This window comes from Diachasmimorpha longicaudata, chromosome 11, assembly GCF_034640455.1.
Source record: "Diachasmimorpha longicaudata isolate KC_UGA_2023 chromosome 11, iyDiaLong2, whole genome shotgun sequence".
Lineage (NCBI taxonomy): Eukaryota > Metazoa > Arthropoda > Insecta > Hymenoptera > Braconidae > Diachasmimorpha > Diachasmimorpha longicaudata.
Genome location: NC_087235.1, coordinates 4993059 through 5017299, shown reverse-complemented (window position 1 = coordinate 5017299; position 24241 = coordinate 4993059). Strand labels below are relative to the sequence as shown.

Sequence of the window (24241 nt, the reverse complement as noted above, 5' to 3'; positions counted from 1 at the left end):
CCAACTTGAAAGCCATATGCAATGGAGATTCTATATTCATACGGAATGGGCCCACCGTGAGAGGGTGCACATCAGGGCTCAGAAGTGAACACCACATGGATGACAAGGAGGGCAACGTCATTCGGCGTGACGGGGCCCGTTATGCCCCGGATTGTATACTCGTAACAACTCGCTGAGAAGTCTCAACGCACACCTTTGCCTTTTACCTCGTTATACGCAAGAGAATGTGACCAGTCATCGGGTTATTTAATTTTTCGTAGCACCCCTACTGTGCGTGTTTGCTCAGCCCTGCTGTGAACACAAATTACCTCACGACCGAATCACTTGGAACTCTTTACTTCTGCTTCTCACTATGAGATGAGCTCATTGTGATCCAACAACTGTCCGCCAAATGGTTGCATTAAACCAAGTACGAGTCTGTCAATACTGATTACCAGTACCAACATACCGTGTGCAGTGTACAGTTGATGAATGGATGACCTCGAGTGAGAGTATATGAGTGATAAAAATTGAAAATTGTCATCCTTCCTGTGGTACAGCGTACAGAAGACATTGAACCAGAATGATCATGGCGTCGATTGTCTAGGCAAAGGCGCCTCTTGAATACCTTCATCCCCTAACACTATCTATATGCTAATCCAGTGGAGATGGTACCCACAGATTACACCTCGGAATTAGCCATGGGAGCGAGGTATCAGGGCTGCACAGTCAGACCACTGTGGGCCTCTACATACCTTTATCCTCGCCTCGAAGGAGCTTTTCCTTCAAGCTGTGTGTTACCTTCTTTCGTAGACACCCACGCGCAGTCTTATTCATGACTCGATGATTTGGGATCGTTAGAATTCAATGTCGAGTAATGGGAATGCGGAAAAATGTGGTAATTTCTAGAAAATGGGGGAAGTCTTCACATTGTTGTGGGAATTTCCAATCGACTGCATTGATGGACAAACTACAGGTACATGACGGTCAGAATGGTAATGGTCGAGTGCAAATAATCCAGTAAATTATAGGAGCATTGCGATATGATCGCGATAGGATGCGTAGGAGAGAGGAACTGCGAGGGACTCCAGAGTGGTACATGGTATGTACGAATATTCCTGTCATCGGTTTGGAAAACCAAGAGGGGGTGCGGGTAACAGTGAGTGAGAGAAGAGGAAAGGGGAATGGTATGGAAGAGGCGTGCGTGTAGTTTGCTCCATGTTCCCCATCCGGAGCAAACTCTGGTTTGCCTCAGCAGTTGGGTATATCCAGGGAAAATACGACTAGCCAGCTATGAATCACCATTCACCACCAAACTAATAATCGAGTTGCTGGCTAATTCCAACCAATTCTCGTCCTCGTTTCCTGTCTGTCCCATGCGGTTTGAATTATCGTACAAGTCGTGCCTAATCTTTCCATCCAAATCATCATCAGAATCCACTGATGAAGCCATTAACCGGATTTTCCCGTTTGATAGGGAAGTTAAAAATCCGAAAATCCTGTCGGCAAATTGATTGGACAAATCAGTGAGTCTTGGTAATCTCGGAGGGAAAGGAGAAAGACATTTCGTATGGGGATTATGGCGGTCGTTGGGAGGCGTCGCCGAAACCAAACGCTGAATCACCCACCGAGAGTTTTCCTGTCACTGACAGTACTGCTCGCGAGGAAGGCCCAGGCACCAGCTCCAGGGGCTTGCGAATTGCCTCGTCCGCCACCGAAATGAATGCGCGAACGCCCATTAGGGGAATAAATCAGGCCAACGTTATCCGCAGATCGCATAATCGATCTCGCATACCTACCCAAGCTAATCCCAGTGTTCTTCATTCCTTCTCTATTCCACTGGTTTAAATCGTACTCTTATCCTCACGCAACTCTTTGTTCTTACCACATCTTCCACCTACCAGAGGCTCCGCTCTGTCTCTCGAGCCATTCGTTTACTTCCTGGCAGATAATGAAATCTTCCACTCTAGGGCTGTGAATCAATTTGACGAATTATTCTGGTCTTCTTTGGTGTTGATTTTGTGGAGTCGTTCAGGGGGATGGAGAGTTTTGTCATTTCCACCCCTCACATCACTGTTTTTTCATTCCTCCGGTAGTCGCGGTCCACCTGCACCGGGAGGAATCTTGAGTTCCATATTTTCCAGAGTGAGCCCGAAGGTCCAATGAAAATTACGAAGGGTCCAACAGAAAGTACCGAAGAACATTTCGCACTTTTTATTGGAGCATTTCTCTCTGTTTGTGAATATCTCACTCACCTTATACCAAAAAGTGTATGTTCGTTTATAATTCTAGTTGTCCGACCGTGAATGTTCACTTGCAATTATGGTGGGTATGGATGGCCCCCAGGTTATAATAAAGCTAATTCCGGATAGCTCTCGAGTCAGCTCGTGCCGCAACATGTTTTGCCTCTTGTACCAAAACCCCCCCATATTCAAACCAATACATCCGCTGCATACTCCTGACCAGTTTCAACTACCCTCAATTTCTCCCTCCATATATCTCTCTCTGTCTCTCTATCATTTACACGAGTGTGTATATGAGACGAATATATGTATTTATACTTGGCATTTTCACCCCAAGAGACACGAGAACTGTATGCGTAGCTTATTAAAACGTTTCCCATATCCCTCGAGTATCAACACCACTGGCCCCATGGATATGATAATAGAAGTAATGAAGAGTTCGACTTTTCGTGTTTTCTTTGACACGTGCCATTGATAACGGACGCGTGCCTTAAATTAGTCGAGTGGCGGTGGTCCTTGTTGATACAAACCTCGAGGACAATCCACAAAGTGCCCATTAAGATTTCAAGTGTTTCGGCCTCTCGGTTATCTGACAAGTAAAAAAACTTTTTTCACATGCGAACACAGATGTAGAATATTTAATTCGCCTGGAGGAGTCGATGAGTGTCTTTTGCCGAAAAGCCCATGAAGCCGTGTCAGGGCAAAAGTTTTTTAAGAGGTACTGGAAAAGTTTTTGGACTGTGAGAGGGCAGAGGAACGTATTGAGTGTTTGATGCAGCGTGAGAAAGTTTTAAATGCTGTGTCAGATGTGTTCATATCGATCATGAGTACTTGGCATTTGGAGAGATTGTGTTTGGCTTTGATTATTGATTTATCTATTTTTAAAGTGACGATTATTTTGTGTTACGTCGAAAGTGGACAGTAGAAATTAATTTAGAAAATCAGTGAAAGGATTCGTGGGAAGACAACGCAAGTTGAAATGTGAAAAAATATTCTGGTGCCAAATCCTATGATGACAGACAATTATGTTCCGAGGGACGTGAATTTACGTACCTGAAGCAGCCATTTTCATATCGGAAAGAAAAAATAAATATGAAAATTCTTTGTCAGGTAGGAGGTGAATAATCGCCGACAGTCCGCCGGGGATCGGTCAGCATTGGCGAACACTGGGAAACTCTCGGGCTGCCGTTGGCCAGTCCTCATCTCCCCCAGGGCGTTTAAAGACCATTAAACGACTTTATTAATGATTAATTAGTTTAATCTTTCAAACATCAACAATATCCGGCAAATCCAATATTTAACGCTGGAGGTCCTTTTTTGTCCCTTCTCTCCTGTACCCCCTCGAAGAGAAGAACAAAAACCTTCATGAAAATAACGGCAACTCAACTCGATACTCAAAAGAAATTATTCAATCGAGAAATTTAATTACGAAAAAAATTAGTACGTGAACACGTGAAGGTGGACAAGCGTAGAGACACCATCCCCATGTGCATTAATGGCCGTAAGGTAAAGAGAAATCAGATGGATAAAGATATATCGTGGCTTGATGGTACCTAATAATGACTCGACTAAAAGATGAGTCGAATTTTGTGATAAGTCACGGTCGATTGGAGACGCCAAGTGTGTCGATATGGTCGCCCTCCTGTGGTGTTTCGTTGCCGTGACGAGTGAAAATACAAACAGTTTAACGGGGATGAATAGTCGTTTACTCGTGATGCGGATCACGGCTCCGCTCCACCTCTATCCTTCAATATCCCTCTTTTTTATTCTTTTTTTTTATGATTTTTATTGTGTAAACGCCAATTTCACGGAAAATTGATTGAATGTATTTTCGTTTTTTTTTGCTCGACAGGGAGCGGACGAGGATGACAGCGCTTCTGTGGCATCGGTGAGTCTTTGATTTTGGCAGTAAATTTGTTGATTGTTGGTACAAATTGATGTATTGATGATTAATTATGAAATCGTTTGATCAGCAACTGGATGGGAAGTCGAGAGAATGGCTGGTGAGAGCGGCGCAGGGTGAATATCAGGCACTTGCGAAACTCGCTGCTGAGGAGCCGCGGTTAACTCGACTCAAGGTACAGATAAATATAATGTGATAATAAATACGCTTGATAAGTGGATTAATAAATTCCGATGTGACTGGACATTAATAAGGGGATTTGAATTGAAGGGGAAAATACCTTGGTGTGTTAAAATCCCCTTCTGACAATATTTCCCTGGTAATTTTCAGTACACATACGGAGATTATTACACATGGGCTGGAGTACACTGGCGTTGATGATGCCGATGTACACCCCGTGGTACGTTATAATAACCGAGGAACGAAATATAATTACTGGGGGGTATGCGGTGGTTTAACGTCAAACGTTCAGGGCCGAGTGTTCTCTGATAATTTGACACCTGCGGTGTGGTTAATTCACAGTTTTCGAGGGCTGGACTCGATGACAGGTTAATAAATATGAAATATCGGGGTTGGGAGAGTGGATAAGTTGTTGGGCGAACAAAAGAGAATAACACCTTCGTAGACGAAGGATAACATTTGAAATTATGGGCTCAATTGGAGAATAATTTCTGTTTCGACGAAATGATTTTTCGTGTTCTTTTGATATTGACTGTAGACTTAGTGAGATTCTATTTTGCTCTCTTGGATTTTCCATACAGTTGTCATTTTAAATTTTAAATTTTCATTAAACTATTTCTCTCGCGTGTTAGTGAGTTCAACGTGAAAAAAGTCTTGAGGTTTTTGTTTCGGAAATCCGGAAAATACTTTGAGAACACTTGATAATACGAACAGTGGCATTCGTGATATTCTCCATGGGTATCAGTAACAGACGAGGGAAATAGAGTAAAATTGGAGGCTGAACCAGTGACCACTGTATACATGCCAACCGCATTGGGGGTATCTGCGTACTGAATTCATTCAACTATACAAGGTAGACCCCCATTCCGGACACAGTTCGGCACGTCGTCGGCTTCATCCCTTGGGATAAATTGGCCGTAGCCCTGCCGTGTTTGTGGATAACATTGTGCGCGATATACGCAAATGCTACTGTGACCTTTATTCGTTTCCAGTTCGGACGTTTTTTTTTGTCCCAACTGTAGGCCTTTTTTTGTTCCCAGTGAACACGACTCCATAAAAATTTGGGAATGAATTTTTTTTTTCCGCTCAATGTTTTTTCTCCGGCCTAACCAACTAACCAACAACTGAATGAAATTTTAAATTGTGAAAAATGTTCATTTAAACAGCGGAAACAAAGAAGGGAATTTTCCTTTTTTTTTTTATTCTCGTCAGAAATTTATTATTGAACTGGGCGGACGGAATGGACTGAAAACTATACACAGGGATGTAATAATCCACCGATGAATATGCAACGGTATGCGAAATCGAGGGAGGGCGAGAGATCGACAAAAGCGAAATGGAGACGAGTGTGGAGGGGGTGGGAGACGAGAGACGAGGGGCTGTAGCACGACAGTGGCCAATGCCAATTACTCCCCTGGTAATTAAATCGACACCGGGGCTAATTAACGAGATGCCCCCCTTGCCTTACACATCACCCCTTCCCCCTCCTCACGGGCCCTCTTTCGTCGTCTCCCCCCGCACAAGCGCCTAGTTACGGTTTTACGTATAAATAAACCGGTAGAAACGATCCCAGTCGATTACTCGGTTTTGTATTTGATGTAGGAGGCAGATTCGGGTCAACTTATCCGTATTTCACCATATCCCCTCGCCGATCAACCACCAGTCAATTATCGTAAATCGATTTCACCATTACCATTAACGTATGTCCTCGTATTTACCGTATTATCATTATCGATCATTCATAATTCTATTATTAATTTTTACTATGGAAATTCATCAGCATTTCCTTGATTATACACTATTCCCAGTGAATTACGCAGACCCACAATTTTTTTTTTCTATGAGCCCGTATGAACGACCGCACGTGGTGTACGTGACTAGTCGTTATCCATCAGACTTTGAATAAAAAAGAAATTCAACAGTAAGTTCACGCATTTTTCAAAAGTCTCAGGTGTATCTAAAGTGTCACCACGTGGGTCCATTATACCTCAATCGGGAAGAACACGTCGGGCATGATGATTATCAATGACAATCGATGATTTTTCGTTAGTCATCACTCGTGAAATACAATTGTCCTGAGTACAGGTGATTGTCAGCTACTCAGCTTGACTGTCTATTCTGTCATTCATTGTTATCGATGTGGATGAATCGACACGTACAATTGCGTCAGTATTCAATCAACACCGTTAACCGGCTGCATATCGTGGTCAGTAAAAATTAAAATATTGGAAATACTGCATTACACGTTGAAATATTGGAATACTGCATTACACGGGTAGAAATAAGGTAATAAAAGTTACGGAGGGTTCGATTGACCCACAAACCCGTCGGAAAATCCAAAAAATTCATGAAAAATTATAAAATTCTCTCCATTTTGGATCTGAAACGTCCCTCAACCAGTAAAATCATCGTTCCCCACTAACCAAAGCCCCCGAAATTCCCTGAAAATCTCCGGCACGTCTAACCGCCCATATGAAATGAATCACCAATCGATGAAACCAATCAGACAGATACTCAATAAATAACCCCCCATTTGTATCAGTTTCTAACAGCGCACCTAAGCAAACAAATAAACAACCCCAATAGACCTGAATAAGAATCACCACGAGGATTAATATCCCAGTGGCTGCCATTTGATTTAAGGGTTTTGCAGGACCGCCCACCAAGGGCCCTTCACCACCTGACCCATCGTATCCTCAGATTCATCATTCTGGTCTCACCGCACCATGACGAGACCCACTAACATCTAACGAGACAGCTGTGACAGTACCACCATCAGTCCAATAGTTGAAAATATTTTACAAACACCAATGATCGATACCAACCAGTTAATACCTGAAATGAGGCTGAGAGAATGGAACTGTATCTACGGTAGTTGGCTAACGGTAGGCTATTAGCGGGCGTAACGTGTGGAAGCACCCCGAAGGACTAAGTAAACTCGGCTGGGTTAACAAGGAGGCGGGTAAACCACTCTCATGGACCGTCCAGCAGACATGATCTATACCAATGCAACGGAGTTAGTATTATTCGCCCAGAGGTCCCTCACGGCTGTATGAAGTATCGTCTACCTCCCCATCTTCATCTCTCTCTCCCTCTCAATGAATACAACCCAACACAGTGTCCAGAGGCAGGTGGATATAGGTGGAATAACTACACCTCCTACTAATACGCCCCCGAATATTAACACTTCTGATTTATGCGCTTTATTATAACCCCGAGTTTATTTTCACTGGCCAACCCCCCGGGAATGCCCCCTTCCACCACTGAAATACCAGTGGATAAACGGAACTCGAGTAGATGCATTTCGCTTGGTGTCTTGGAGATGGGTCGCCATGGTCCGGCAAATTGTAATCTTATATTTCATGAGTGTGTGAGAGAGAAATCTATGGAAAATATCCTCGGGCTCCAACCCTCGCTGTTGCACATGGGCTACCATTATTCAAGTTGAAGCTTCATTTAGCTCGCGTAATTGTCTTCTTATTACCTGTCCCGGGTATAATACACCTTCGGGCTGTTGTTTATTAATTCTTTGAGGATCCGGTTGGTTTTTTTTGGTCGGGGGTAGGTGAAGATGGGAGGAATTCCGTTGAGGCGTATTGATAGTTCAGATTGCTTTCAATTATGTTCTTTTTTGTGAGATACTTCTGTTTTGAAGGTTTTCTTTTGGGTTTTTTTTTGTAGGACGGGGGTCACGGTGATAAATTATGTTGGCCCCCAGGTTCGTATTACCTCTGTCGGGCTGAATGACATCCGAGGAAAATAGATTTTATGGGGTCCAGGCGCCGGCAAGGCGTCATCTCACTCTGGCATCGTCTTCCTATTCCGCAGACTTTTCTCATTCAGATTTTCCTGTTTTCTACTGATTTGTGTTTTACAATTTTTTTTTCTCGTTGGACAACTCCGCCCCTGCGGAAACCACAATTAAGTCTATTCAGTAATTTCTTTTCTCACCAAAGGGAAGTCTCCTCGAGATCAGCAAAAAAATGTTGGAGTAGAGAATGAATATGTTGAGCTGTTGAGAGACAGAGGGAAAGCAATTTAGGAGTGAAAAAAAAAGAGGTCGATGGTGTTTCGACGGTGTATCCGCGATTGCAGAGGAAGGGATCATAAGGAGAAGAGGACACAAACATTGTTACACACAAATGAGACAATGGGGCAGTTGTTGTCGATGTTATAGCTCTTCCCCTCGTCCAGCAAAACGTGATACAACTGTAAAGCAACAAATATCTCGGTGTGGATCGACACGCGATCCATTTTGCCCACAGTGGATGGAACCAGTGGCAAAACGATGGGTATAGGAAACATTTTATACGTATAACGTGCCACACACGGTTTTACGCACATTAAACGCACACTCCAGGCTGTACAACTATGGATCGTGACTCAGGTGTTTATATGCGGGTATTTCTGGATATTTTTACATTCAGGATGAAGCCTTTATTAAGTATTTAGTTACGCGGGAAAATTTCCATAATGAGCTTCGCCTTACTAATTGCCAATGTTGGATTATTATGGTTTTGCTTAGGGAGGGGTTTGTTGGCTGTTTGTCGGATTGACGTGAGGAGAAAAAAAATTGTGAAAATTTTATGAGGGAATTCTAATTGGATTCACTGGAACCTTTACAATCTCTCAATATCATTGTTGATTTTTTAATAGGGAGTTTTCAATTCACTGCAATCTGAAGTCGGAAATAATCGGCTATATTCGGCGCTCATCGTTAACCAATAAAATAAACAGACCTAGATAGGAATTTTTAAAAGATTTCGATCAATTTTCCATTCAACCTGAAATAAAAAGTGATAGACTTTCAAATTTAATAGTAAGGTTTAGTACATTTGACGAAGCTATTTATCATTAATTACACTTTTCTCTCCGCGTGGAAGTTCGCATGTGAGCGATCAGAAATTAAGAATTTCTAACTGAAAACTAGTGTTGCATCTGACCACAGCTTATGAGAGGTGATTTTCTATAACTTATGAAAGTTTAATAATCTGTGACAGTATAAATGATCGTTAACCATGCTTGAAATTCGATTATGAATCAAGCGGAGGAGTATGGAATTCTTAAACATATTTCATATTGAAATCCATGGAATTTATATGATTTTTCAATGTCATTTTCGTCGTTTGTAGAAACCACATGGAAGAATCGATTTTTCACGAGAATTTTAAAATAATATCAGATTGTCACTTCTTTTTAAATTCAATATCACTCAATCATTCGTTCTTGACCAGACACGTCTCCAAATTGGTCCGTAGTTTCCCGAATTAAGTGTTCGATAGTGGAAGGTTGAATACCGATCGAGATGCGTCATCTACATGTGACGGAGACTCGAATTTGAATAAAAATCACAGATTTATCATTTTGGTCAACCTCTACTCCCAATTCGTAGGATTATAATTCGAGATGAACGTGTATACTATTATTTATCGAGAGAAAGAGTACGAAACGATAGATTTATAAGTTTAAATTAATTATTCTATTCAAATTACTCCGATATTTATTCAAAGGTGACTGCTACTACCGTTACCGATTTTTAAGTGTCTACTTCGTTAGTCTATCTCCTCCACACTCTGAAAGGAAATGTATCTTGACGTTCCTCTAATCGTATCGAGAAATTACCGCCACCGATCTGGGTTCGATTCCCCGCGACGGCGGTCAAAATTTCCAGCGCTCTAATCTCACAGATTCACTGCCAAGCAATACTCTCGTCAAAGAGACGACTCTACCTGGGCAAGTTTTGCCGTCAGGGGGAGCTTTTCCCTCGTCCTTCGAAGAATGCAGAAAGCTCAGGGAGTGGAATAGGAACAAATCGTAAAATCGAAAATAAATCTAAAACGAAAATGTCTCGCAAATAATAATTGTGACCTTCTGATTAATAACAATCTAGGAAAGGGGTCCTATTGGTCCCTTATCAGGTCTCTCGTCCCACGAACTAAGTGAAGAAATCATTAAAATCTTTATCAGAAACCTCGAGAAATTTAACGTTAATAACATTTGATTTTTTCACAGTCGCGCGATTGTGATTTTTTCGAAATTCATACGAGATTTTTTATCAACAATTTATGTTCCTGTGCAGAGTTATTGCCACTGGAATTATCTTTACCATGCGGAAAACTTTGTATCCAACACTGGGGTGAAAAACGAAAAACATGTGTACTTAAATCCTCGGAATTTCTTGGGCGAGTTGTAAAACGGAAAGGGGCGAGTCACCAACACCGGATGTTTGGGGGCAGGGGGGAGGGGGCACGGAATCGCTTTAAGGGACATGTGGTTGGACAGATAGTCATCGTAACTCGAGTGCCTAATTAGCGAGGCCACGGTGCGAACAAGCGTCAAAACCACTAGTGAATGCTTTTAATCCATAATATGCTGTTATCCTCCTACCAGGGTTACGTCCATTTTTGATGATCGGTAAGAGTGGTGGGTGATAGGGGAGGGAAGGTCTAGGGTTACTGATGGTTGGCGATGATAGCAAGAGACTACGGGGATCTTAGTTATTTCGTTACAGTTTATTATCATGCATGTATAAGTTCATAATCAGTGAAATGAAGACGCTACTAAAACGTTATGCTCGTCGAGTGGAAAACAGAGGAAACCACTTGTCCAACCTCTTTTAATGGGCTTTTTGATTTTAATTATGCTTGAATCGTAATGAATATTCAGAATTTTGGGTTATCTGTCGATCGTATGCCGACAAAATTCAACGAATTCAAACCGTTGAATGGAGCAATTTTTTTTTTGATGCACGTGGAAGAAAGGATTGTTGAATTTAGAATACCTATTGTTCGTAATTTATGAACGATTTTTCCTGTTTGGAGTCTTCAACAGATATGAGATTGTGACTGAGATTTATGTTTTGGATGTCATAAAAGTCATTTCAACCTAGTTTTTCTCGACATCCTGATGGAAAGTACCTCACGAAAATAAATATTCAGGAAAAATTACGGAACTTGGAGTTCGTTCATCGATTACGGAATCGACACGAAATCATAACACGAAAATATCCACGAAATATATTCCATTACCACCACAAATTCATCAAATTAAATGGCCATGAAAATTTTGTTCATTCAGCTTTTTTTCTTCATGCGACCCTCCAATTGATCCCCGATTCAATTGATCGATAATTTCTCACAATCGAAGAATTCTCCTGTTCCGCATCAAGAGCAATAATTCCACAAATTAAATTCACTAAAAAAACTGTTCCCGAAGCTGTTCAATCCTCACCATTTGTTTAAATTCCGTAATCCAAAGCAGAATATACTTACTCAGTACTGGCGCTGTATTGGCTGATGAATTTAAGACGCCTCATTAATATTTCAGTGTCAACGCCGTGGCAGTCAGTCATTTATACCGGGCGTGAGAGTTAGCGCCTTCGTGGCAAGAGGCACCAGAAGAGACGATCCACTGTTCTAAATCGAGCTCGAAAAAGGGGGGAAGGGCGAGGGGGGACGATGGTGTGAGGGGGAAGTTTCCTAATTGCATGGAGCACGACGTACGGTGCTCGTACATCATAAGCGTGGAAAGGCCAAGAGTCTGGCCCACGAGAATGCCTCTACTATGTATCCCAAAAGATAAAATGAACTGCTAGACTCTCCCTCCCCCCCTTTCTTTTTCATCTTGAAAATTAATTCTAGCATTCGTCGAAGGATTTAACAAAATACCGTCTAATTTACCGTAAACTTTCAACACAGTAAATTACACTGATGAAACGATTAATTTCCTCCAAACGAACTTCGTTAACTATTAACGAACGGTAAAGTTGAATAGGAACAAATAAATATTCGATAATAGTTAATAAATGGTTTACTTGAATGGTGAACATCAGGTCAGACAAGATTTACCAGATAAACATTCGTTAATTATTAACCAATGAAAGTTCAGTGGAAATTGACCCAAACAACCAAAATCCACTCGTTTGTAATAAGAAATTCGTTCTATCACCGTGGAATCATCGTGATTATAATCAGTACTATATGAGTTGCGCTGTGTTTTAGAATCGTTCCGCAAATGTAAAGCGATAGACAAGGGACGATAAATTAAATGGGTGAGGGGTGGAGGGTGGGTAAATGAGTAAAAAAAAGTTCAGGCGTTTGCTGACACGTTGGGATAGAACTGCAGACGGATAATCAGTCGACGGTGTATGTGTTTCCTGAGAGTAAAAAATAAAAAAAAAATTCCGTAGAGAGCTCATGCTCTACCCCCTACTCCACCACTTCACCATCCACCATCTCTTCTATTCGACGAAGATTAGCCGATTGCTATCTCATGGGTGGCTTGCGCTAACGAGCCACTCCGTTCACCCGGCTCCGTTCTTCAACTTGTCTCTTTTCTTCAGTCGTCTAGGCTCATTCCTCAGTCCTTTCTTGCACATTTCCGTTCCCCCTGTCTTCGACTCCCCCCCCGCCTCCCGGCCGGCGGGAACAGTGCGTCATATTACCCGATTTTATCAATTAATTATCAATTCGTCGGTCTGGGAAAAATTAGACTCGGTTGCATCACACGTTAAAATTGGGGAGATCATTAACCCTTGTCGACGACGTGTTCCCCTTTTTGTGGAGGGTCTCTTCGACTCCGGTGATCAAGTGATTTGCGCGGGAAAGGACCGATCTCGGATTACGATTCATCTCTTTATCTAGGGGTAGGGAAAAAAAACCGTTTCACGTCGTCGTGGCGAAAAATGAAACGCTTTGGGAGCATGAGAAATAACAAAAATAAAATTATGTTAATTACTTTTGAGTGATGTGGCATCATGTAAACGTTTAGGGTTTGATTCATGATAAGGTTTAGTTGTAATTGTCTCGCCGTTCTCCGTCTGAATTGATCCTGTGCAAAAATATATTTTTTAATGTTGAGGGAACCGAAAGAGAAACTCCCGAATATTGGATTTTTCCGAGAGTATTTTTCCCGCTGCGGTTCATGATTTTTTCGTGGAATTCGATGGAAAAACAATTGATAGAGACTGGAATGGTCTTTTTCCCCTTCAGCCCACCCCATCCCCGTGGTGTAACCAGCCAGTAGCTTTAGTTTATTATTATTTTTTATAGATCCTAGAGTTGAAAAAATAGACAGCCTCGACGTTGGCGCCACTCTCGGGGGCACATAGGCGACGTTAAATGATAGTTAACCATCTTCAGCAGATCTTATCTCCCCCCGAACCTTTTTTGACCTGACAGAGATATTGGTATTTTGTGAACCTGCGGCTATAGCATTTCGGATGAGTCGGAAATACGATCCCGGACCGGAAAGCACTCGAAGGTCGACAACGAAACCACCAATTTGTCTGAATCACTCGGACACTATTCTTTTGTCTCATTTTTTTCTTTTTTTTTTTCTCTTCATGAATGGGGAGAATAGATGGATTGAAATGGAAAACGGTAAATGCAAATAGACTAAAAATATTCTATGTGACGTTCAGTTTGAATGCACACGGATACAGTTTTGCTGTTCGTGGAGGTCGTTATTCTCTCCCCCTCTCCCTCCCCCACCGCCCACCCAACGAATTGTTCATTCAATTTTCACCGAACATTTTCGAATGCCGCAAAGGGGTTTGACGGTGGTGGCCCCTACGGTGCACCACTGTCAGGCTAATAAAATGGCCAAAAAGTAGTGGAATGACTGAGGGAATAATTCTTCAACAGAATGAAAAAGAAAAAAAAAATGACAGAAAAATTCTGAAAATAAACGCTAATTTTTCACCTCACCATTCCCCCAACTACTTTTTCCCCCAGTCAACGGATCTTCGTTTTTATGACGAGCGGAAATAATTTATGGCGGATGGCTAGAAACACGGAAACAGGAAAACCGTCCTCAGAGAGAGAAAAAAAAAATTGGAAAATAAATAGCCTCATGATACTTGTCGAGTCAACGAAAATATGCACATTTGAATAATTAAATTATCGAATAATATTTAACGAGCTACCAGTTTCCGATAGAATGAAAAAACAAAAAGAAATGTTGATACCGTGAATTGATGAATATTCGGGGGTTAGAGTCTACGAAAAATAGCAATTAAACATAAAAGCAGTGGCTCTTGTCATCGGATAATGGCCGAGGGTGGATGGAATCGGTTACCCACCAGCCAGTCGATAATTGGCAGTGGTGTGAGTTGGTTGAAACTTCCGTACCGGGACAATACACGTAACATTTTCATTGTCTGCAACTGTAGCCCCACAAATAGAAATGATTTTTTTCATTCTGTGATGAAAATTACGTCTGACTTTTCCGTTTTTTCGATATAATCTCATTTGTAGAAAGTTGTTTCATGTGGCACAACTTATTTATTCATTCGGGTTCATCAGAAAATAGTATAATTTAATGTAGTGGGAGTAGAACGTGGGGATTAAATTTTAAAATTTTGGTGAGACAGATTTTACAATTCAATTCTATTAGTCGAGACTTGGACTGAAACCGCGAAGATGATGCCAAAAACATCGAAGTGCCAATGGGACTGTAACTTGGCAGTCAAAATTACACTTCCGTTTGGTCAACGTGTATTTTCAACAATTTCTTGGCAATTGGGTGGAAGTGACGTTTCTTTGACATAAATTTCCGGGGTTCGACATGGGAAGTCCAATGAAAATATTCAAACTCCATTGGAATAATTCATGAAGCGCTTCTTTTGACAAAACTCGATGAAAACATTCGGAAATATGAAAATGTAAATTTGTACTAATACAAACTCGTGATGATAGCCGGTGGTCTCGTTGGCTGACTTCATCCTCATCGTTACCAAAATAGGGGTGCCTTGAACGAGTTAGTTCATTCATCCGGTGAGACAATGGTGGATCGGTTACATGCTGACTCTGCCGTTTATTAATGACCCACACGTTTCACTCAATTCGTTTGTTTTTACTCCATCTCTCTCTCTCGTATTTTATCTCACTCTTTTAGCGATTTTAATGGCGACTTTGGGTGGACGCAAAAAGACACTGGGGTGGGTGGGAGTTGTACCCGTGAACGGGCTCAAAAGGGGAGAAGGAAGGCTCCAACGAGAGAATGGCGCCCACGCGTTATGCCAACACTAAGCCGACCGACACAGGCTGGGTGGTCCTACTCTGCTCTCCACCTACTCACCCCCTTTTTTTCGCCATCCCAAGACACCTCCTCTAATTTCTTTTATTTGATTCCTCTTTGTCTTCGTATCAGAGATTAACTCTGACAATGACTCGTTAGGGGTTTTATCTGTAAACAGAGTCATATTTTTTTTCTTCTTTCACTTGATTTTATTCTTCACACTTGACGCACCCGAAGAAAATCTTTATTTAACATTTTTTTTGTCACTTTGCGACGGCATGATTTGATTATACTAAATCGATATCGGTTATTCCAGATAAGCCATTGTTTTCAGTCTATAAACAACTGATTTATTTCATAAGAATAATTTTATCTTTAGGGAATCAATTTATATTCTGCTTGAATTGTCCATAATTCTTCCTCCGACCCATTCCTTAATGAATGAATACTCATTAATAGCATGAAATATCAACTTAATATAACCAAAATTTTCAATAAACATTTTCCATTTAACTCAGGAAAAACCCCTTCATGCTACACCCCTTAACTAATTTGTATTCAATCCGAACACATCATTTTCCTCAATCTATGTTAGAAAATAAATATAGGTTTTCAAATTAGTTGAAACTATTTTGACAGTTTGTTTTCGGTACCTCCATTTTTTCCTCTCGACATTACATGATTTATCACAAGTCCCGCCGAAGAACAGAACACGTAACTTCCGTTGAGTCCAGTGAGTCGTAATATTTGTAGTCCCAGGAGGGTGAAGAAGCCCGAAGATTTTCATTCCTAGAGACATGAGAATTAAAAAAAAAGAGACTCAATTTTTTTTTTTCACCAGAGGGGCGGAGGTGTGAATGAGCCCAATGTGTCGACGCTGTTCTCAACTTATCCTCTTCCCACAACACATGAACAACATTTTCCATCTCATTTTGCTTAAACTACAGGCGTCCGTTCCCCCGTCGACATCTTCACATTGAGTTTAACACCACTATAACCATAACCCACCCCGCCCTCGTATAACCCTACCCCCTCACACCCTCTCCACCCCCTTTTCCCACCCGTTGATATTCAACGCAGTGAGATGAGTATCTCGACCGCTCCCCGAATAATTTCGTGAATAGCACAGGCGCCTATTCAACCTCCCCAGCGGCTCTTACCCCTCCATCCACCATCACCACCACCACCTCCCCCCCATCACGGCTAATCAACTCGAGGACTCTCTGAAAGAGCCGCTTAAGACTCCACCTTAATCGTCGCCATATTCATTATCCCATTCTGAAGATAATTCATTCTATTATCTAATCAACACTCGGATCTCTCTTATCTCGAGTGTTATGTTAAAAACAATTTCGACCCCCCGCCACCCCCCCGGGTCCACGGGTTTTCGTTGTTTTAGCACTGCTTTCGCGACGACCTCGCGCCACAGTCGGTCGGGTACGTCGTGTCGATGTCACGAGTTTCTTCTCCAACCGCGTCTGCACTAAGTGGAAATTGTTGTCAAAACCCCAGGATCCCACTGTGCCATGGGGTCATATATCTATCCTCGGGGTTTAACACGTGGGTGAATAGAGGGAAGAGAGAACTACCTGGTCACTTTGGTCACTGGAAATGTATGAATTTTCACACCTGAATAGTTTTACATTAATTAAAAATGGGGGGGAATTTTATAGGATTTTAATATAAAAATGGGATACAAGAAGTACCAAAATTTTGTAGTAGTGAATTGTCGTTTTTCTTTGGAAATTTTTGGGTTATGGATATGTTTGATGGCATGGGATGGGTTGAAAATTACGATACCGCCAGGCAAATTTTTGGGGCCACTTTCGTAATCGATAAGTTAACTTGATTACCATAATTTTGAGGTAATAAATGAATCATTTCATTAGCGTCGATATGAAAAATCCTCGATACGTCTTAAGATTCCCTGGTTTTTCCTCCCGGAACAATTTGATATCCCCCGCTCAATGATCAATAGACAGAAATTAATGCCCATTAAAATAAAGTTTATTCCCCAGTTCTCAAAATGACGTATGTTATCGCTCAATATTTCCGGAATTTTTTGTTGTTTCGTGTAAATGACACCCAACGGTTCTCGATTTCACTCGGACCCGCTCGAGCCCACCAGAGGTAATAATAATAAAGTTTCCATTGTTTTTGGGACTTTTTTTTCCCGGGGTTTTACAACGTCAGAGAGCAATATAACTTTAACAACCCCCGTACCGAAAAATTCTCACCGTCAGAAGTCGAGAGAGATTTTTTCCTTCATCTCCAGAGCCTCCAAAACGGCGCCAACTCTGTGGGGACCACTAACTTGGGCCTCTCCTTGCGATTGCAGTTGTCCGTTGGTTCGCGTCTCTCTTTGCAGCTCAAAGCCCCCTACCCTCTCCCAACCATTCGGGAACCCACCCGTTGAACCCCTCGTAAACCTTTTTTTCTTTTTTTTTTGTTTTACTGTTGGCCCCGGAGAATTCGACGTCCGAAGGATTTAATTTGGCCGACTCTTTGGGCCCTTGCTCTCTTATACACTACGATCGTTATCCGATGGTTTATCATATCCGCTCCAAGGACCTGCACACGCGCCTCTCAGCCTCTCTCACTCGTTTTATGCCAACACACGACAGATGAATGGAGAAGATGAGCGAGGGGAGAACGAATCACAGGAAACATACTCGAGTTTTACGATCATACTCATTCAAAGTGCTATTCGTTCACTTTTATTTATTCTTTTTATCATTTCTCACATGTAAATCTGTTACATTGTGCGCTGGGATTTTTCGTAAGCTCTAAAAATAGTTTATTTGACTTTAATTATTTTCTGCGAAGACAGTTCTCCTTCAGCGAACGAAAAATCCACTTGTAATGAGTACAATTTGTTTACACCTACAATTTGTTGAAAATTTTAACAAATGGAAAAATTCAAAAAATACTCAGCGTATCCGGTCGAAAAAATACCGACTTAAGGGTAGAGCTACTTCAAGTATAAGGTACATCCTTAACTTAAATAAAGGATTAAATATTTTTTCCCTGTTCGTCTTTCCCCGGGATACGATATTCAGCCGGCCCCTTCACCGAGGAAGGAAGAAAGGAAGGAAGGAAGAGGGGAGGGAATCGGTGGTAGGGTTGAAGGTGGTGGTGAGGCAGCATGCAGACCTCCTCGTGGCGTGTATATGCTAATGCGAGACGAATGTCTCCTCCGTATATACCTCATTCCTCTCCTCATCCCTCTCAATTCTCAAAGTCAGTGTCTTGTGAGTCTGGGGATATCCTCGTGCACCTTCCTCTCACCGAAAATCCCTTTCGTACGTGGGCGTGTTGTTCGCCTAAACTCCACAGCGGGGCGGCTGCTGAAATCCATGGGGCCACTTCCTCTCTTGCAATCGATTGCCCATCGACACCACGATAGATTAGACAGTATTATCCAGTCTCTTATGGAGGGAGAGTTCGAGATAAGGGAGAGGGCAAAAAGAGAAAATGGAGGGAGATTTGAATTTATTTCAAACATTGTTTGACCACTTTAGGGCTATAATTCTGTAATCCAAATGGGGGGTGGGGAGGGGGATGAGGGGCAAAATGGGAATGTTGGAGGATGTTGGTGGCATGGAGGTGGAGTAACGTCTCGAGCTTTTCCCTCGGGGGTAACAAACGCGGTATACGGAAAGACAAACGGCCGAATGGTGATTTCTCTTCCCTGAGAATTCGTAACACGTGTAGAACGGTGGTTTATGGTGATTAGTAGTTTACAGAGACATTTCCGTTCTGGTGGAGGACTAGTCCAGGCTCCGGTCAGGGGATCGAGGGACCTGGATCCAGGATCAGATCCGCTGAATTCAAGTGTCGTTATCGAGCGATATTTTAGGTATCACATTGATTCTACACAAAATTCGTCAGCTGTCAACGAGTTTTATGGCATGATAGAATAATTTTTATCAATTTTCACTCTATACCTTTTACTCCCTTCATACCTTTTCTGTGATTACATTGCTCTGAAAATTTAGTACCATCTCCTACGAGAAACCAGACAAATCTCGAGCTACGGGCAACATCGTAAATGCCAACGTGAGACAGTCCCAGAGTATGACAACTAAATAGGTTTACGACTCTGCACAATGGCACCGCGTACAGGGCGGGAAAGTCCTAATTACACCCTGTAACGTTGTACAGACCCGAAAGTGAGAAAGAGATAGACTTGCAAACTAGATGAAAAGTGTATCCGGGGTTGGGTTGACAGTGACAGTCAGGCATTACTGCCAGGAGAGGTTAGCGCCACGTTTCATCCCATCCCCTGAGTCGCCCAGCGGTGATTTTTCCTTTTGATAAAATACCCCCGGCGCCTTCACAAGAAGGATCTGTCGACTTTCTCCCAACGCGGGAGAAATAGTCAGTAAAAATGACGAAACCTTGAGGACGAATTCTGTGATAATTTCGCAAAATTTACGGAGCTGTCGCGAATACGTAATTTTTATTGAACATTTCTGTTCATAAACAGCATGACACTTCAACGTCATTCAGAACCCACGTGTTAATGTAATTTTGGGACTGACAGAGACATTTTCTCTCAAAATCTAGGATTTCCCCTCGTCTGGTTATCGTTATCCCGTGATTTTTCAACGTTCAATATGACTTATCGACGAATCCCCGTGGAAACACATGGTAAACTCATGTCCCCAGATGAAAATCCTGTCCTCCATCACAGCTCGGAAGTGGAGCAATTGTTTACGAGGTCACAGGACACCCCCTGTCACACCAAACACTGACCACACGCCGAGGACATTGTCAAAAGCAATCGACTTACATAATTTTCTTCAACACATTCCTGGAACGCTCTGGAATAATCCTCAACATCATGTACAGTATTCCACTTCAACATGTACAGGGAGACATTTGTGTGACGTAGAAGAGATACAAGTGGGTGTGTCCGTAGCCCATCGACGAGGGAATGATGGATAGATGCTGGGGCGCCAGGATCCAGGGAATGCACCATGAGGATGAAACTCGAGATTATTAGGACGTCTTGCAGGCATGATATATTTTTAACTTATGTACAACATCGGTGTTGTCCACATGCTGTGCAATAAAATTCCATTCTCGTGTTCAACTAATTAGAATGCACCAGTGGAGGGTAAAAAAGACGTTAGCGACCAAAAATTTGAGAAGTATAAATTGTGTGTGTGACACGTCTAGGGCGTAAGGAGTGGGCCAAGGGGAGGGGGTTGGTTAGGGAGAGAAAAAAAGAGGGGAATAAGGGAAAAAAAGGCCCTGCGATCTGGCGCCATTCGCTCCGGAAAGATGAGGGAGGCGAAACACTAGTGCCAACTCTTTATAAATCGCTTGCACGTTTGTGCTCAGCTCGCAGGATACAACTGGCGGTTCATTCCTGTCTCAGGTTATTTCAACCGACGTTTAACAAATCATTTTTCCTCGTAACATATATCATACGCATAATTGTTCACGCTCGTGTAGATGCACGCTGGGTTATAATCATATATCAATTCACAGCACTGCTGGGTAAACCCAACAGGATTCTCTCTTAATAATTCCAACTACCTTGAGATTGGTCATTTGCTGGTGAGGTTTTTGTTCATTGAAAAACAAGATGATACGGGTGAGGGAATATTTTTATTGGACAAATTTTTCGGGGGAATTGTGAGGTGGCTGGGGTGTGGGACCGGTGAGCATGTTATAAACGGGGATAATAAGCGATCGCGTCCGAGTAAGTGCAATCAAGCCTGGGGATCTCTCACGTGTGGCTCGGTGCATGTGTGTTAGAGTCAGGTCGTAAGTTGCAGGAGGTGCAGTGATAACCGGCAGCTGCACCAACCCTTTTGGGACACTGGCATCTGCGGCGCGATAGTCGGCGACAGTTCGCGCCATTAAATTCTGGAACGATATTGCGATATTTACGAGCAATTTTCATGAGCTCTCTTATTTTATTTTTGAAATTTTTTTAGGCTCTCGATAAGGAACGTTATCGTATTTATTTATTTATCATCAGAATGATGATGGTTGAAGACAAGGGAGTGTTGATATTTCAAGGTGGCTCCACTCATTTCCATTCATTTTTCCACTTGATATTCGCGATTCAAGCGAGCCATTCGTTAAGCGAAGGGCGAATATAGAAACTTTTACCGAACTATCACGGAATTATTTCCGAAAATTCCATAATTTCACTGCCTATTCTCCTCTCTCCTTCGCCCCTCTCATTGCATCATTACGGTCGGTTTATCGAGTGCATCCGTACCCCTAAATTCCCTATTAAACTCGACAATCCTACATCGAAACAAGATATATACGAATATATCGAGGAGGGCAGTGCCACGCGGCAGGCATAAATATTCCTCAAGTACATAAGAAAGAAGGGAGGGGTGAAAGTGAGAAAGAGTGAGAGAGAGTGAATTGAAATGACTTTGGGGGGGAGAGAGAGGGGGACAATGGAGGAGAGGCAGTGGAGTTTAATGAGCCACCGCGGATGCCACACGTATTTTTTGCCCTGCACATGCACCACAGGGATTAACAGTGGGACCAAGAGAAATACTTCTGGAATTCAAACGCCACGAGCCCCTGTCTCCTATCCTTCACGAATTAGGAATCCATTTTAAATTGTCACAACAAAACTCGAGGTACTGCCATTCATCAAACCCTGGAAATAATTTATTATGTGTTTTTAAAGTTGTTTTTACCTAGGGGTTGTGAGTGGATGCCTAATTGTTGAACACGTTTGTTTGAATTATTGCATTTTCGGGAGGTGCAGGTGGAAGGGGCTCGGTGGGTACATAAATTCAGAGGAATACATATATAGGGATTTGAGATATTTATATTATTAATATTATTATTGCTGGGAGGGTGTAATGGAATTTTGATTTGCTGTTGAATTAACATACTTTGTATCTTTGTTCGTTTAAAAAAGTAGTTTGGGATATTAATGGTGGCTTCTTGAAATGCAGAGGGACAGGTGGGGCAAAATGGAACCATTGGAGAACACGAATATAGAAGGAAACTCAAATGATTTTTGTATGGGATTATAAGAATGATAATTCAATGTCGCCAGTGACGTAAATTTAATCTGTAGTTTTTGTTATGTTGTAATTTATGAAAATCGTTGATTTTGGAAAGTTTTTTGGTGGGATTGGAGGTCTATGAAATAAGTGATTTAAAAAATTTCAATATCTTCTTTTTAAACAATAGTAAATCGAGGGAATGTTGGTGAAAACGGTCCACTGAGCATTTACGTAATTGTTGCAGAATTCTTTTACAACGCGTCGTCATTAGTAGCTGATGTTTCCGTTAAATATTACGATACCACCATTTAGATTTTCCTAACCACCTTCGTAATCGATAAACTTGGATTTCGCAATTTTTACTGAGTATTTCTCTCCGCGTATCACTCATAATAACTTAATTCGCGTAACTCCATTAAACCCCCAATCCCATCTCCCTCCAAAATCCATTCAATTACCCGGACTGCCCGTTATCCCCTTATCTAAACAAGTGATAATTTTAGTAGAAAATTACAACAAGTCTCCGGGACACTCGTAAAACCGTGAATATGCTTAATCCGTCTGAGCCAGTGCACCATACACACTCCTGTGAACGTATTAAATTTGTCGTCGTTTATGTACCCTCCACTCAGTAGTCTAATAATAAATTCTGAAAATACGTGTGTAATACATCGACTCGGTTGCACCAATGCAAAACATTCTCAATGGAGGTATATCGAGATGAAGTTGATGCTGACGGGCCAGTGGCAGGTGTGCAAATTTTGTAAACTGCAAACTCCAAGAGGGCCTTCTGACATATGACAAACTGACGATTCGAAATGGGTGGACATTGTAAAATGTTTGTCGTCTTACCCCCCCCCCACCCGTCGATATATTTACCACCACAAGTCGCACAATTTTTTCAATTATTTATTTTCTCCCCCATAGAGTTTATAAAAAAAATTGTTGAAAATGTTAAGGGTCGCACAGACATGAGCTCGTTTCACCCTGGGAAATAAAAACGTGTCCTGTCATAACTGTCGGGCCACGAGGAGGAGGTTTTAATAAATATCCTTTCTGGTCTGGCATGGTTTAGAGTACGTTAAATGTACACAGAGAGATAGCTCTCACTCGTCGGTTTATATAGAAGTGAGTGAGATAGTACAGCGGTGACAGCGGCAACGAGCCGTGCATCGGTTAGTCTCGCCACATCAAGACTCTTAACCTCTTCCACTCGAATTACAGTCACGTGGTTACTCTCTTTCAACGGCCCACGTGCCAAATCTCGGGAAAACTGTAAATCAGGGGCTAATCACCGAAATATTACTTGTGAATTTATTTGACGTCGTGTGACACGTTGTTTCAATGATTTTTTTTCGGGTGAAGGTAGACCGAACTTGTCAGTCGTGTTAACAATATTTACGATTTGTTTAATCTTTAAATAAATGCTGTTGGGTTTACGGGGTGGGGAGTGCGGAAAATTGCGTGAAAAGAATGGATAATTATCGGAAGCTCATGATTGGATGGATCTGATTCTCATCTACAACCGGACGAATTCCGAATTTGAATTGAAGAGACCGAACGCTTTTTTCACCTCATCGATACAATCTCTTAACAATTTACCGAAAAAATTCTATTTGCAGATTACACTCAGTAAAAAATTATATTCCCAAGTGAATTTAAAGTATCTTTTATCGGAAAACATTGATTAAAATAATTACTTTAATTTGTTTAACATACAGCTGACCTCAATTTTCCTCCATCAACAAGGATTTGCCATCTGTCACATTAAAAATGAAGCGATTCCCATAGCCATTAATGTCTCACCTGGCTCTCCTTAATCTCCAAATATCAGACTTTAATTAGCGATAATCCAAGAGTCCCTAATTCAATAAACATACAATTAATCTTTAATCTTGTTCACGATATGACGCCCATGA

At 41.8% G+C, this 24241-nt stretch overlaps 2 protein-coding genes across 9 annotated transcripts in view; one reads left to right on the top strand and one right to left on the bottom strand.

Moving 5' to 3' along the window:
• The window catches only part of LOC135167670 (ankyrin repeat domain-containing protein SOWAHA-like), a 45981-nt gene that overhangs the window by 5614 nt on the left and 16126 nt on the right, over positions 1 to 24241 (top strand). For 3 of the 6 annotated variants that reach the window (XM_064131108.1, XM_064131111.1, XM_064131109.1), the window contains exons 5-6: positions 4075 to 4110; positions 4196 to 4300. In XM_064131108.1, coding sequence (XP_063987178.1) covers positions 4075 to 4110; positions 4196 to 4300 — 141 coding nt within the window. Of the gene's footprint in view, positions 1 to 4074; positions 4111 to 4195; positions 4301 to 11631; positions 11740 to 19893; positions 19963 to 24241 lie in introns of those variants that run through there. The other 3 variants (XM_064131112.1, XM_064131107.1, XM_064131110.1) reach the window with 2 other exon arrangements.
• The window catches only part of LOC135167671 (transcription factor Adf-1), a 48328-nt gene continuing 38787 nt past the window's right edge, over positions 14701 to 24241 (bottom strand). The window contains exons 6-7 of one of the 3 annotated variants that reach the window (XM_064131114.1): positions 15978 to 16113; positions 14701 to 15492 (exon numbers count right to left, since the gene is read on the bottom strand). The gene's annotated coding sequence lies outside the window, so the exon portion shown is untranslated. Of the gene's footprint in view, positions 15493 to 15664; positions 16114 to 24241 lie in introns of those variants that run through there. The other 2 variants (XM_064131113.1, XM_064131117.1) reach the window with 2 other exon arrangements.